At 33.5% G+C, this 15,607-nt stretch overlaps 1 protein-coding gene across 1 annotated transcript in view; it reads left to right on the top strand.

Annotated features, from left to right (window-relative positions):
- The window catches only part of LOC145986951 (far upstream element-binding protein 2-like), a 60,432-nt gene extending 49,609 nt beyond the window's left edge, over nt 1-10,823 (top strand). The window contains exon 9 of the mRNA XM_083121417.1: nt 10,574-10,823. Coding sequence (XP_082977543.1) covers nt 10,574-10,823 — 250 coding nt within the window. The remainder of the gene's footprint in view (nt 1-10,573) is intronic.
- Nucleotides 10,824-15,607: the final 4,784 nt, after the last annotated feature.

The raw sequence follows: 15,607 nt of genomic DNA, 5'->3' as shown, positions 1-15,607 counted from the left end.
CAATTTTTGCAAGTTAAATCACTCAACTAACCACAGAGCTTAACACAAATTAAAAATGCTGATTATTGATTATTATTACCACTTTTTAGAGAGAGCAGTGATATCACATGGTATAGATGATTATTTTTTGAGACATAGAACCTAACAAGCAATGCAAAACAAAATCTTACAAGAGAACATAAATGTTTTATAAAATAAAATAATTCCCACATTGTGAGGAATCATGAGTTTAGGTTTAGCACAAATAGGCAACGAGGTTGACCACTTGGTGAAAATAGGGTAATAGTAACTGAAAATATGCTGCTTTCAATACAAAGTTGCATTTACCTCAAATGATCCTTAAGCATTAGCTACATACAAATAAAAAGAGGCTGTGACTATTTTCACCAGGTGGTGAGAATAGCATGTAGAGCTATTTTCACTAACAAAATAATTACCGGAATCATAACATAAGTAGGTTAGGATCATTAGGTTTAATTATCTGATTATTTCCGCGCGTGTGTATAATTATAAAAGTAAGAGAACCAAACCTGGTCCACCTAAACCACTCAAGCAAGTAAATACGAGAGGAATTAAAAAATAAGTTATTGTAGAAGCATAACATCACAGATTAAGTTATACACACGGAACTTGGCCCTTACAGAACAGTATATAATATTATTACCATTTCATTAAAATTCCTGATTTTTTTATTTTATTTTAAACAACAAATGATACGCAATTACAATCAGGAAGTTCGATTTTGATACTGAATGCAAGCCTGTACTGATGTATGAAATGAACGGAATTTGGTTCGCGTTTGGCGATACTTCTTTATCACTATTTGAAAAAAAGCTTTGATACGTATTACGCAGTGATTTCATACAATGTTAAATTACGATTTCATTAACTACAATAGGCAACACTTACCGCATCCCCAAAATAATATTCTAATGACAAGAATTAAGCAGATTGGTCGGCCGGATGAAGCTACTTATCCAAATTAGAAACTAAATATTGTGTAAATGAAAGAGTTGTAGAATACGTACATTGCTGGTACTATTTGTAAATATTACACGTATTCTACTCACATTCTCGAAATAAAATTTAGTAGAAAAAAAGGTTCGTGAATATGGACACGAATTTGACTTCAGCCGGTTCGCGAGGAACAGTAGAAACACAGAATACTGGAGAGGCAATTGGATCCATAGAACACATGATGTTTGAATGCATCTTTCATCAACACGAAAGAGACATACTCATTGCAAGATTAACTCAACTGAAAATTCCAACACCCACGGAACTAAATACACTTATTTTTACAAAAAACCCACACATACTAAACAGCATTAGTAAGTTTATAAAGAAATCCCAAATCACTATATAATAAGGAAAAAAAAACAAACAACAACATGGACATCTAGGTAATAAAATGTAACCCTGTGTATATAATTTGTCTACATTTTTTGTTTTTTTTATCCCTACCAGGGCACAAGATACCCAGTAAGAAGACTCCTCGGTGTGCCTCGAAGGAGTGAAGAATAGTAAATGTTTAACTATACTAACATTCCCAAACTGTGTGATCGTCTAGAATCAACTAACAGAACTACCCAACACACAATTTAGATCGAAAAAAAAGAAAGAAAAAAAAACGTAATAAGAAAAGTGAGAGTCTGAACTTGGCCAAAAGTCACCAAAACAGGTGAAGGCCATTAATGAAACCAAGCAAGCAAGCAAGCAACACAGAATACTAACTACGGTCAACCAATCTCCCATTAGACTGAAACAGCCAGTTCAGCTAGTTTGCTTTTTGCTTCACTGTTGTTGAGCTTAAAGTACTGTAAAATAGTAAGTTTGTTTTTATTTCTTCTATTTTTTAAAAATTTAATGGTCTAAATTATTAAACTCATAAAGCGTATTGCGTATTAACTTAATAATTAATACATACTAACTTATAAGGGTAAAAATTGACGTTGTTTAGAGTAGGCTTACGAGTACCCCAGCTTTTTCAACACGTCTTTCGTTCAGTACCCAGATGTAGTCTTTTGCTATAGGAAAATAATGCTGACTTGGTAAAAATTTACTATCCTTCGGACACCTCTATTTTTTTGGTTTCGTCAATTTTTGACATTGATACTTACGTATCTGCTTCGCGGAACATTCCTGAAGGTGTATTAACGTTGTTTTGATGAAATTAATTGCAATTTTTCACATTACCAGAACGTCTTTCTGGTAGGTGTTTTTCCTTGCCTGAGACACAATATCGCGAGTACACCTTCCTACATAATTGCGCGTCCGGCTTCTCTTTTGCCAAATTTTTGACATTCGAACTTACGTATCTGCTTCGCGGAACATTCCTGAACGTGTATTGACGTTGTTTTGATGAAAGTAAGAGCAATTTTTCACCTTACGACTACTTCTTCCTCCTACATTTCCATTTGCCTCACACACAACATGGCGCGGACACCTTCGTAAATAATAACGCGTAGGAATGACGCATCGGCCTTGTTTTTTCTTGATTTTCAATTGTTATGCAGTGTTTCAACCTTCGGAACCCAAGAAATGCCCGTCGACAAACTTAATCAGATCTATTTCTTTTTAACTTTATTTTTCGCGTTCTGACACCAAATTTTAACTATGTATCCCAACCTAACTGAACTAACCTATCCACGCACCAATGGTTCGTGGGGCTAGCGCCAATGGTTCGTTGGACTATCCGAGAATGGTGTGTGGGGTTACGAATATATTTTTCGAAACCAATTTTTAACTATTGAAACCTTTGCGTGGCCCTACTAACCTATCCACGCGCCAATGGTTCGTGGGGCTAGTGCCAATGGTTCGTGGGGCTATCTTTTTCACTATTGAAACCCTTGCGTGGCCCTACTAACCTATCCACGCGCCAATGGTTTGTGGGGCTAGCGCCAATGGTTCGTGGGGCTATCTTTTTCACTATTGAAACCTTTGCGTGGCCCTACTAACCTATCCACGCGCCAATGGTTCGTGGGGCTAGCGCCAATGGTTTGTGGGGCTAGCGCCAATGGTTCATGGGGCTATCTTTTTAACTATTGAAACCTTTGCGTGGCCCTACTAACCTATCCACGTGCCAATGGTTAGTGGGGCTATCTTTTTCACTATTGAAACCTTTGCGTGGCCCTACTAACCTATCCACGCGCCAATGGTTCGTGGCGCTATCTTTTTCACTATTGAAACCTTTGCGTGGCCCTACTAACCTATCCACGCGCCAATGGTTCGTGGCGCTATCTTTTTCACTATTGAAACCTTTGCGTGGCCCTACTAACCTATCCACGCGCCAATGGTTCGTGGGGCTAGCCCCAATGGTTTGTCCACACCCGGCACAAACTTTACAACACACCCACCACACGTCATTCTCCAAACCCTCGATCCACAGTTCTAACTCTCGTCGCAAACGCAGGCAGTTCGAAACACTGGATACCAACAAAACACAATCACGACACGTCATGATAGTCACGACGGTGTATGAAGGTGTACGAACTTCATGGTATACGCAGATGTACGCGCCAAACGCTATCTCCGTCGGAGAATTAATTTTCAACGAACAACATGAATTTCAGCTATGAAACATTGCAATATCACACAAAACACCTTCCCGATGTTCGACAATGCTACAGGAACTTATTACGGTAAGTAGTCTCTTCTGTACAAATAAATAAATGTGTCCGAAGGATAGTCAACTAGTACCAAATAGGTCTATATAGAAGGAGAGAGAACCACCCTTTCTTCTATAACTTCTGCTTTTGTGTAGTCTTCCAATACCAAAGCCAACATATTCGGGTCTTTGTTGACGGTCCATTGAAATAAATTAAAAGGTACCTTACAGAGGGTTACAGAGCAAGCAAAAAGAGCGTTTAAGTAAACAGTAGCCTAGCCCAGCATTTAAATATAGAAAAAAATGACACTGATGCTTAGCCATTGTTTGGCTCTCCCCCTACAAAGCAAACAACACAAAATGAACAAATTACTGTCAACAATATAGGTACCATACAGTACATCATATCATATGATATGATATGATTTATTTCATTCCTTTGACCATTGTACAGTGGTTGTTTTCCACACATGGTATGGAACATGTCAGCACATTACAGTTAATAATTATTTTCAAATAGGTACAAGTGTGAAGATATTATACATAACATTTAAAAAACATTGATTACATTATAATTGATTCTCCTTGTTCTTGCTGTTAGCTGCAAGGTTTACAGTAATTTACATACATATAATAGATAAGAAATCAATACATACATATACATGTCCTAGGAGTTCATTTAGGATGTTACAATTTGCAATTTATTGTCGGGTACTCTTTAACAGAATAAAAACAATGATCTAATAGGTATTTTCTTTACATGCTTTTTATATGAGATAGCTGATTGTATTATTTTTATGTCACTTGGAAGGTTATTGAAACAGTGAACAGCCATGTATTTAGGTCCTTTCTCAAATCACAAAACATTTTAGTGAGCTCGTGTCCAACATTATACTGTATTATAGCTATTATGTTAATTATTGTGATTCGCTCTAAGTACCAGCGCTTCATAATCATGTACCATTAGCATTGTCATTGACTTACTGTGGTACTAGCACATGTCCATGCGCCAGCGTATCTGTACTACCAGGAATTAGAGATCTTTTATCATCTTTCCAACTGAGTGACTTCTTATTTAACTCTTCTGTATAAATTTCATGTTTATGACTCCTAATAACATGCTGTTTATGCAAGCACTCTTTTTGATTGAATAAGCAATTTTTATAGTCCTCAAATTGGATTTCTTTCTTTAATACAGCTTTTTTAATTCCTTTCAATCGTTTGTCTACCTTATCGTCAGTTCTATATGCATACATTTTACTCCTTAACCCAATAAATTCTAACATTGGTTTGCCAGTTAATTCGTCTTTCATTTTTCCAATTACTTTTTTATTTTTTTCACTATATAATTCGCTATCCTTAGGATAATCACTCGTATCAAATAAATCAGAATTATTTTTCATAAAAGTATAATAATCGTGATTTTTGAGTTCAAATATGTATGCGTCGGTGTCTACGTATAATAATTTTATATCAGTATCAAATTCATTCTTTAATATATTATAGTAAAAATCATACATTAGAGCTTTAGATAAATCTAGCACAGCCTGCCCAATATAAATAGGTTTATCAAATTTAACTGATGTTTTATAATTATGAACTGCAACCAAGTATTTACTAAAAATGGTTCTAGACTTAAAATTAGGTTTATTTATTGCTTTCTGGACTTTATTGTCATCACAGTATAATTTAATATTTTGTTGTTTTCTAACTGACTGCATAGATTTACCAAATACACTATTAGACATTAATTTCCAAAAATCTTTTTCAAAGTCATTTTTTGCTTTCTGTCGCTGTTCAGTATTAAATTTAATATATGGGGCAATAAAATCAGATTGAGTAAATTTAATTCCTCTGTGAATTTTTGTTATTTTCATTCCCAATTCTGTATATAGTTTTAATATTTTATAGTGAACAACATAATTCTTTTTATCATAGAAGTGACATAGCAACTTTGGTACTTTACCACCTGGGAGTATTGCATTCTCGGGTGCAAGTGGAAGGTCATTGAACTTATTTTGAAGATCTTTTGGAAAAGATAAATCTACTTCTAATAGATAACCAGTTTTATCATCAGAATTTAAAATATGTGCAGCAGAGCGCCCAGTAGGGCTAGCACTTCGTGCGCTGCTTGTTAGTGACTTTTCTAAATTATTTAATTCTTCTTCAGTCATCCATTTAAAATTCTTTTGTGGTAATTTCTGTGATAATGAGTGACCATATAAATTATTCATATCATTATAGTGAATTTGTGTGTTTGTGTCTGGTTTAGAATATCTATTGGAGCACTGACTTATTCCACCTCTTATTCCTTTTTCGAAAAACAGATACATTTCATAATCAGTTAATTGTTCTAATTGAACCTTGGTATATTTAAGCATACAATCCCAAGCTAAAGCTGGTGTTGTATAGTACCAAACAGGATCTAACTCATATGAACTATTTAATCCTAAGTCTCTAAAATTTTCAAATACATCTGCTAATAATAAAACGTCTAATTTTAAATATAAATCATGCCATTCACCTAAATCTTTAATTTTTAATTTATTCCATACTTTTTGAGCATGGTCATAGTCACTCCAAGAAATATTTTCTTTGGTTAAATTAGAATAAAATTTTTCAATTGCTGGTAATTTTGTATCATTAAACTTAGCGAAGCTGTCCATATATTCGTAAGCATAAATTCCTTTTCTTATAGTTCGATTATCTTGCTTCCTAAATATCATATTTAATTCTTCATTTGAAAAGTATTTTATTATTTCTCTTAGCTGTTCCGGTACTAAATTCGATGAGAGATTATCTAAACTGCTGGCTAAAAAATATAAAAGAATCAATAAATCTTAGTTCAATTAAACCTTCATTTGTCCTCAATACTTTACTAAACGAGATATATTTTTCTTCATTATTTGGAATTAGTTTTAGTTTTGATTTAGACGACCACCCAGCGTCCTTTGGACTTAGCCCTCCGGGGGCCTCCTCTCCCAGATTTTTTATAAACAGATGGCAATCATATGAGGACAAGTTATGAAATAAAATTGGAATAAAAAGTGGTTGTTTGTATTTTAAATTACAATTATTACAAGCAGCCCCTCTGTATTTTCCAGTATAATGATCATGATCTCTTACTTTTGGATTATCTTTGGTAAATTCATTATTACACAAATAACATACTGTAGCTGTTAAATGTTTAATTTTTATTTTGTTTGTGAATTTCATATCTTCATTTTTCTTTAATAATTTTTGTATTGTTATTGCATTTTCAGTTATCTTATTTATAAAGCATTTATCAGCAGTTTCACACTTATGTATGTGTAAAGGATTTTCTATGTTTCCGTAAACGCTTTTTACATAAAGTCCATAACTACAAGGAATATGAAGTTGTATCTTATTGGTATATGATTCACTAGGGTTTGCTTCACATGTCTGAATTGGCTTTAAGATTGATTCAAAATCACAGTAAATTACATATGGGTGTCTAAGCATTCTTTGAAAATTTTTAAATGATATTGTAGGTTTATTTTCTGTTCCATTTTCTATAATTCTAGATTTTGGCATAACAGGCAAGCAGGTTTCATTGTTATTACATATTACTTGATGTTTCTTAACAGCTTCTTCAGTTCTAGCACTATAATTTAAACATCTTCTGCAGAAATATTTTTTATTATTATTAATTTTTAATTGGTTATTTAATAAACGACTTAAACTTTTTATCCAACAGTAATGGTTTTTGGTGCTGTTACCAAAATAAAGCAGGTCAATATTATTTTCAAACTCTTGTTTTTTATTATGATATAATGGGTATATGCTACCATTTTCATACCCAAATACAGTTACATTAATTTTATTCTTTGCTTGAAATTTAGGTATCTGATCAATAGTAACCGGATATTTTACACAATCAAAATCTAAGTTATGATTAATGTTTTTATATTTCGATGGCCTTTCTTTATTTTTTACTGGTTCCTATAAACAAGATAACACACTATATTTAAAGCACTCATTATCAACATTTTTAACATTAATACAAGCTTGCTTAGCTTCTATCAATTCAGGTAATTTTATATATGAACTTCCACTTAATGGTTTATATTTATTAATATTAATTCTTAAATTGTTTATTCTGCTTATAACCCAGCCTGAGCCTTTCGCTTCTAATTCATCACATCTGGCTATAAATAAATCTCTTTGTGTATCCCAGAAATTATTAAGTTCTTCCAACGATCTGATTATTACATTAGGTAGTTGAAACTTATGAACCATTTCATGTTCTAAATTTTTAAAATCACATTCTAACTCTAAATTAATTTTAATATTTTTATGAATTTCTAAAGCATTTTTAATAAGATTATTCGCTTTATTCTTAATTGAGTCCATATAGTAAAACAAATCAGAATCTCCTTCTTTATTGTTATGTTGATAAGTTAATAACCTACCTTTAAAAGCAACTTCAACTAAAATAAAATCAGGTTCAGGATTATGTTTAGCTTTATGAAGCTGTAGCCTAGTTTCTTTAATATACTTACCACAAACATCACATTTTATTTGTTTTATTCTTTTTTCTTTGGAGGTGCTATTATGTCTTGATCAAATGGAAATAAATCATTAATTTTTTTTGTTTTCTTTTTCTCTTTTCCTTCTTTCATATTGCCTGATTATCTGTATAATCAGATCAGCTTTTTTATATCTTGTAATATATTGTATTTTTAAAAGTTTTGCAATGTTATATAATTCTGGTAGTTTAAGTTTATTTAAACGTTCTTCCATTTTAAGACAACCAATTTATTATAAAAAAAAATATTCAATAAACACCTACCCCCTTATTATGCAATTTAGTTTTTAAGTGTCTTTGATAGTGTGTTTTGGTATAATATCTTCCACATTCACATAACAAACGTTCACAATTTGAAAGTATTTTGCATTGTTTACATCTTCTATCAACATATTTACCGTTGTAAAATTCATCTGGATGTTTAAATAGTAAACAAACAGAACAACGAAGCGCAGCAAGACTACTTGAAGGATCAAGGTTGTCCATTTATTTCGGAAAAGATATTTTCAATAAAACGCACCGAAGGTGCTATGCGGGCAGCCGCAGCTTGACCGCGCCTAATGTAGCTAAAGTTATTATTTTATTCTCGTGTTCTTTAAATTGTGCGTTCATATTTCTAATCATAATTCTTTCAAACTCATTGGTTGCAGAATCTTCTGATCTGTATAAACCTTTCACTCTTCTTTGAAATTCAGCGATCTGTGTTGTGTCAACTTGATTCATTTATTTATACCCAATATTTTTTCAATTTAGAAATTTATTGCAAATTAGGTTTACAAATAAAATTGTATTAAATACCTTGACATTTTGTTGTACAATTTTTTATGTATGCTATAAAATAAACTTAGATAATAAGTAATATATGTAAATCTTAGAAATATCTCTTATTTTATTTTCCCATTGATAAGATTTTTTTATAAAAATCATTTAACTTTACCGTTAATTATATTTTTCCCTTCAGGAATATTAACTATTTGGATTTTTTCAATATCTTTAAATGTTGGACCTTTTTTACTAGTTTTCATTTCTAATAATTCTTTTTTAGAATATTCATTAATACCTTTCTTCTCAAATATAGGTTTAAAATCATCTTGAAACTTTATATCTTTTAAAGTTTTATTCATATATCTACTTATCTTCTTATTGTCTTTTGTTTCTATTATCATCGTACTAAACATTTTGTTCATTTCGTCTATACCACTTTCGTCATTGTGTTTAGATGCTTGTTTTGTTATAATTTTTTTATATTCCTGTTCTCAGGCTAATAATTTATCAATTATTTCTTGATTTCTAAAATTGGAGTATTTATATATTTCTTTAGTAATAATATGTTCAATGCTTTAAAAAATTTTATTATCATTTCTTTATATGAATCTGGAAGACCTTTTAGGTTTTTAACACCATTATTGATAGTTTGAATATTATAACCCGATTCTTCAATTAATTCTCGTAATTCAGGTACATTGGTTATTAAATTATCTAAACCTATTAATTCACTCTCACTGGGGGTAAATAATTTGATTTGTTTTTCCATTTATATATATATTTTATTTTAGAATATTTACCTTACCACATTTCTTTACCTTACTATATTACGGGATTTCTTTACCTTACTATATTACTGTATTACCTTACTATTTTGCAATACCATACCTTACAGTATTACTATACTATAATACTACAATACGATACTGAATTACACTACTTTACAATAATACCATACTTTAACAAATATAAAAAATAATATACATAAATAAAAGATGTCAAGACCGATTACTCCAGATGAATTTGTTAAACTTTTAAAATCTTATAATTTCTTAAATAATTCAATTAATTCTTTTTGCAACAAATATAAAGTTAATTCTAAAACTGTAGTAAAATATTTAAAAGCCAATAATATATCCTATAATCAAAAAGGAGTTGTTAATTTACCACCCCGAGATAATTATGGGCGTTTTATGTTAAATTTAAAGGTTAAATCACAAATTATAGTAAAACCTAAATCTAATACAAATAATGAAGCTGGGTTAAATAATGTAAAATGCAAGGAAGTTAGATTTCAAGAACCATTGAAAAAATGTCGATCAGTAAAAGACTTGAATAATCTTTAATTAGTTTAAATATTCAGTTTCATAATTACAATTTCTCATTTGTGTAATTTTTGAATTTCTTATACTAGCCAGAAAAAAGGAAAGGCTGTGATTTAGATGTGGTGTAGTGACATTTTGTTAAAATTTAAGATTCTAAATTTTAGACATGGTGCTATGGTTTTTGTCATTGCAATAACTTTTAGGTATCATATTTTAGATCGTAAGACTTTAGTTTTAGAGATAAATCCCCTTCTAACAGTGAAATTGATATCTCCATATTATACTGCCTGTTTTTCCTGAGGTAGTTTATAATTTTTTCTTTCTCAGGTCCAACCTAGGCAAGATGGGTCTTTTTGATGACGTAGTTGCCAACTACAAGAAAGACAACTTCAGGATTCTAGAGTTTCTACAGTCTAGACCACCGAGTACTCCACAAGAGGCTGTGGCCCCCATGAAGGACTTTAATGTGGTTCTTTTCCGTGACTGTGTCATTCACAATATTTTAGAGCAACGCCTGGAGCTAGAGCCTAGCACTACACAAAAGTTGATTGAATTTTTTGAGAGGGGACTTCAATGACATCACCAAACGAATCACGCTTCAAGTGATGATACACTACACTAAGATGGATGTAGAACTCCAATATCGTAAATATCTTATTCGCGGTGACATGGATAAGTTACCAGAAGCTGAAAGATTAACAAAGGCCAACTTTTTTGATGAGTGTATAGAGTCATTTGTGACTCATGCAAGTATGGATTGCGGAGTTGATGGAGTAGTGTGGTTATTGCCCGAATATACAAAGAAGGACATTCAGAATGCTCTCTGTAGCAAAGCAATGATAAGTGCATTTGAGGAAGCCATGAAAAAGCTGGGCAGCACACCCATTCCAGATTTTGGCAAAGAAATTGCTAATCTGAAGATATACGGTGTTAAGAAGTTTGCTCCCTTGAGGAACTTGCGTGGAGCCTCCTTAGTAGATGGGATCCTGCTTTGCATCAACAATTTGGCGGGATATGAAGGAACTGCTATTAATAAGGCTGACATGATAACACTTTCCGCGCATGAATGTACCCATTTTTTAGGACGTCTTATGTTCAATGATTTTAACTTTTCAAGCCCAAGCAAATGTTTGAGTGATGATTGTCAAAAACGACTTGATCAAGTTCTTCCAGATACATCCTTAGAAATGGGACGGCATACAGAGCTACTTTTATTTGAAGGGGTCCAACCAAACTGGGATGCATCCACAGAAGAAGTCGCTACAATATTTAACACCCGTTTGCATACCTATACAACCTATCCAATTATTAGGTCAACTGAGCGGAAGACACTAGGCTTAAGAATCCGTACGCCTGCTTCTCCACCATTTGGAATCGATATTGAAGACAAAGACTACTTTTGCTAGTTTTATTGTTAAGTGGGACAACACAGCTCCTGTTGGAGACTTTAATATTGTTTGAAACGAAAGCATTCAACAAGCGTTGCAAATCGCCAAGCAGTTTGATTAACGGTTTGCAAATAATGAGTATGTGTACATTAGGTATAAATGAAATATCTCTATGGGTTCTGGAATACAATACTATATGTACAAAATTATGAAACTCCTTGTGTGGGATTTGTGTGATCCTTGAAAAAGACTTCTGCACTTACATAATTAATATTTTTTGTAACCGGGTTTGTGTGTGCATAAATTCCTGATTGGGATTTGTCTTGAAAGATAGGGGTGGCAAACCCTACAATTTTTTTTGGTTTTCTTGTATGTTGTGTTACGTTGAATGAAGGACCATTGCACCATGTTTCAGTACATTATATCATTTTGAAACTCATGTAATATATCTTCAAATGATTTGGTAGAGTAAACAGAACATTTGAGTTGGAAGAAGCTATTTGAAAATAATTATGAACTATGGAAGTGAAAGATATGGATGTATAAGATATTCCAAAAACACATTTCCAATGCATGGTATATCCGGAGCATTTTTTGTTGTTGTTTTGATGTCTACTTTCTTGATGATTCTAAATATAATATTGTTGAGCTAAGTTAGTCTGTTTATTCATTTTTGTACCTGACGAATTTGTAAATGGATTCTGGATGTACAGGTGGTAGACCAGCAACAGCTGAACCTCGCCCAGCAATAAAGTCAATTCAATTCAATTCAATTCATAGTAATTCTGAAAATTCAGCTCTTTTCATGTCCATTATAAGAATATTGCGATAAGCAAAGTATATAATTGCGATTTAGAGAAAGTCGAGACGAAGGGTGAGAAAAAAATATCCTGGCCAGCATGGGGGTCGAACCCACGACCTCCGCGTTATCAGCATTCAGCATGGCTCTAACAAACTGAGCTAACGCGCCTACTTGACGGCAACACTTGATTTTAGCATTGATGCAAGCGGCAAGCGCCATAATGAAATTAATCTTTATTGAAACAACGTTCTGAAGAAATATCGCTTTTTTCGATTTTCGTAATTTAAGTTTTACGTTATAATCGTTGTTATCGTTTTTACGTTATTTTCGTTTTACTCGATTTTCGTTATTTTTAGTTTTTTATCGTTTTGACAGTTGGCAACTATGCTTGGAGAAGATGGCTGCCTTTTTGTTTACGCTGTCAGAAATGATCGTGGTTGTTTTTTAGGTTACAAATAAATATTTAAGTAATGTGCAGAATAGAATTTTATTTCACAAGGTAAGGGAAGGTATCAATTATACAGTTTTATTCACGGGTTAGTTACATTTTCCTTGTTTATAAAAACATTTGCTCACAGAGGTGAGAGAGATTGAAGTTGTGTCGGCCTTATCTGCGTTTTGCCGTTTGCAAACACTTGAGCTGGGATAAAAATTTTCTTTGTGATTCATAACACAGTTACAAATCATATCACCATCAAGCCCAAAGTTCATGTGGCATATGTGTGCCACTTTTAACGAAAGTTCTGTTTTTGTTCTGGGAAAAGAACGAATGCATTAAATATAGATGGTAGTTTTGCATGTAAATCACTAAATGATAAGCCACACTGTAACAATTTTGGATAATATTGTACATCGTGAAAAAACTTTCTCAATTTTCTTACTTGTCTCAAACTTATTCCAATGTTTCTTAATTCAAACCACTGCTTCCAGCTGTGTTTCACTTTTCGTTCGCTCTTTAGAATTTTAAAGCGATTAAAAATATTATCGAGAATATATCCTAAATTAAACGCTTGATGGGCTGAGTTGCTGTTGGCCTTAATAAATGCATTTGAGGCTCTGCGACAATTTTCTATGGCTTCATTTAACAGTAGATTATCGGGTACTATATAGGTGTTTGACTTACATCACGATCCTTCTTGAGAAACCCGACAAACGTTTCAAAATAATTTCGTACAGAAACTACTCATCGTTCGATATTGAGAGTTTTGAAACGGACGCTAAACATTTTCACTGGGACAATATTAAGCACTTGGAGAGTATTGACAAAAAAGTAAACTTTCTTAATAATGGTATTAAGACTATTTTCCATAAGCGTGCCCCTACACGTACTGCACGAATAGCCAAGAAAAAAGTACCGTGGGTAACCGACAATACCAAACTATTAATGAAACTTAGAGATAATGCTCTCAGAAAATATAAACTGACGAACAATCCGTCACATTGGGATTATTATAAAGAACTGCGGAATTTCACCACGTCGGTTATAAGACAGGAGAAGAAAGCCTACCTCTCGTTCCACATCAATAGAAACGTTCATGATTCGAAATTAATGTGGAAAGAGATAAAGAAATGTGGCATTTACGGAAAGGTGGAGCCGAGTGTCCCACACTTTTTAAATGATCCGCATCTGTTAAACACCCACTTTATTGACAGCGCCAGTCCCTCTAACCAAGAAACCGATCTCATCCTCGAAGAGTGCGAACGCTTCCTTACAACTACATTTACTGAAAACGGCGACACCTTCTTCTTTCGACCCATCAAAGAAGTAGAAATTGCACAACTCGTGTCCAAAATCCGTTCCAATTCCTGTGGCACAGACGGCATAAACCTAAAAATGATAAAGCTAATTCTTCCACACATTCTTTCACCTCTGACTCACTTGATAAATTTCTCGTTAGATAAGAACACCTTTCCCCTTGCATGGAAGGAGGCTAGAATCCTGCCCTTACCGAAGAAACGACACGTGACCGACATGAACGACTTACGACCAATTAGTATATTACCTGTCTTATCAAAAGTTATCGAGAAAGCAGTGTACAAGCAGATAGAAAGTTTTGTTACCAAAAATCAAATATTGCCTGCAGTACAGTCTGGTTTCCGACCTTCCCACAGCACCGCAACGGCGCTCATGAAAGTAACAGACGACATTTTACAAACACTAAACGAATGTAAGGCTGCAGTCTTGGTGTTGCTTGACTTGTCCAAGGCGTTTAATCTTGTATCTCATCAGCTACTCCTTTCAAAAATGAGTTACTACGGTTTATCGCCGGGAGCAATAAAATTGTTCCAGTCTTACCTTACTGGGCGAGTGCAATCGGTGACGCTTCCCTCAGGAGCTACATCGACTCCCCTTACGATACCCTCAGGGGTTGCGCAAGGAAGTATTCTAGGCCCTTTTCTATATTCCCTCTTCACCGCCGACCTACCCCTAAATGTACGACACAGTGTACCTCATTGTTATGCAGATGACACGCAGCTGATGATGCCAGTAGACCCCAAAAATGCAAAACCAGCAATTGGTCTCCTGAACCGTGACCTTCATGCTATTTACAAATGTTGTAAACTTAATGGTCTTGTAATCAACCCCTCTAAATGCTGCTTTACATTAATTGGTTCTAGCGCTGCCTTAAATAAAATTCAAATAAATGGGTTATCAATTAATATTAATGATGAGAGGGACCCACACTGCACAACTGTTAAGAACTTAGGTGTGATATTTAATGAGAAACTTGACTGGCAAAACCACGTAACGTCTCAGAGTTCAAAAGCTTATGGTATACTTAGATCACTATATAAATCATCGCACTTACTTTCGACTGATGTTAAATTGCGCCTTATGCAAGCTCTAGTTCTTCCAATTTTCGATTACTGTGACGTTGTTTACGGTGTTAATTTAACAAAAAAGAATGCTAAAATTGCACAAAAAGTACAGAATTCTTGTATACGTTTTGCATTTAGCTTGAAACGAAGGGATCACATACTGCCTTATTTAAATGACGTTAATTGGCTGAATATGACACGACGCAGAAAACTACATCTGGCCTGCACAATATTCAAAATTCTGCAAACAAAAACACCCACATACTTATACGACAGACTCCAATTTAGACACGACATACACAACTACACGACTCGACACTCTAAGAAACTTAATCTGGACAGATTCTCAAA

This window comes from Lepisma saccharinum, chromosome 1 (genome assembly GCF_977018435.1).
Source record: "Lepisma saccharinum chromosome 1, izLepSacc3.1, whole genome shotgun sequence".
NCBI classification, from domain to species: domain Eukaryota; kingdom Metazoa; phylum Arthropoda; class Insecta; order Zygentoma; family Lepismatidae; genus Lepisma; species Lepisma saccharinum.
This window is presented reverse-complemented; position numbering and strand designations above follow the sequence as displayed.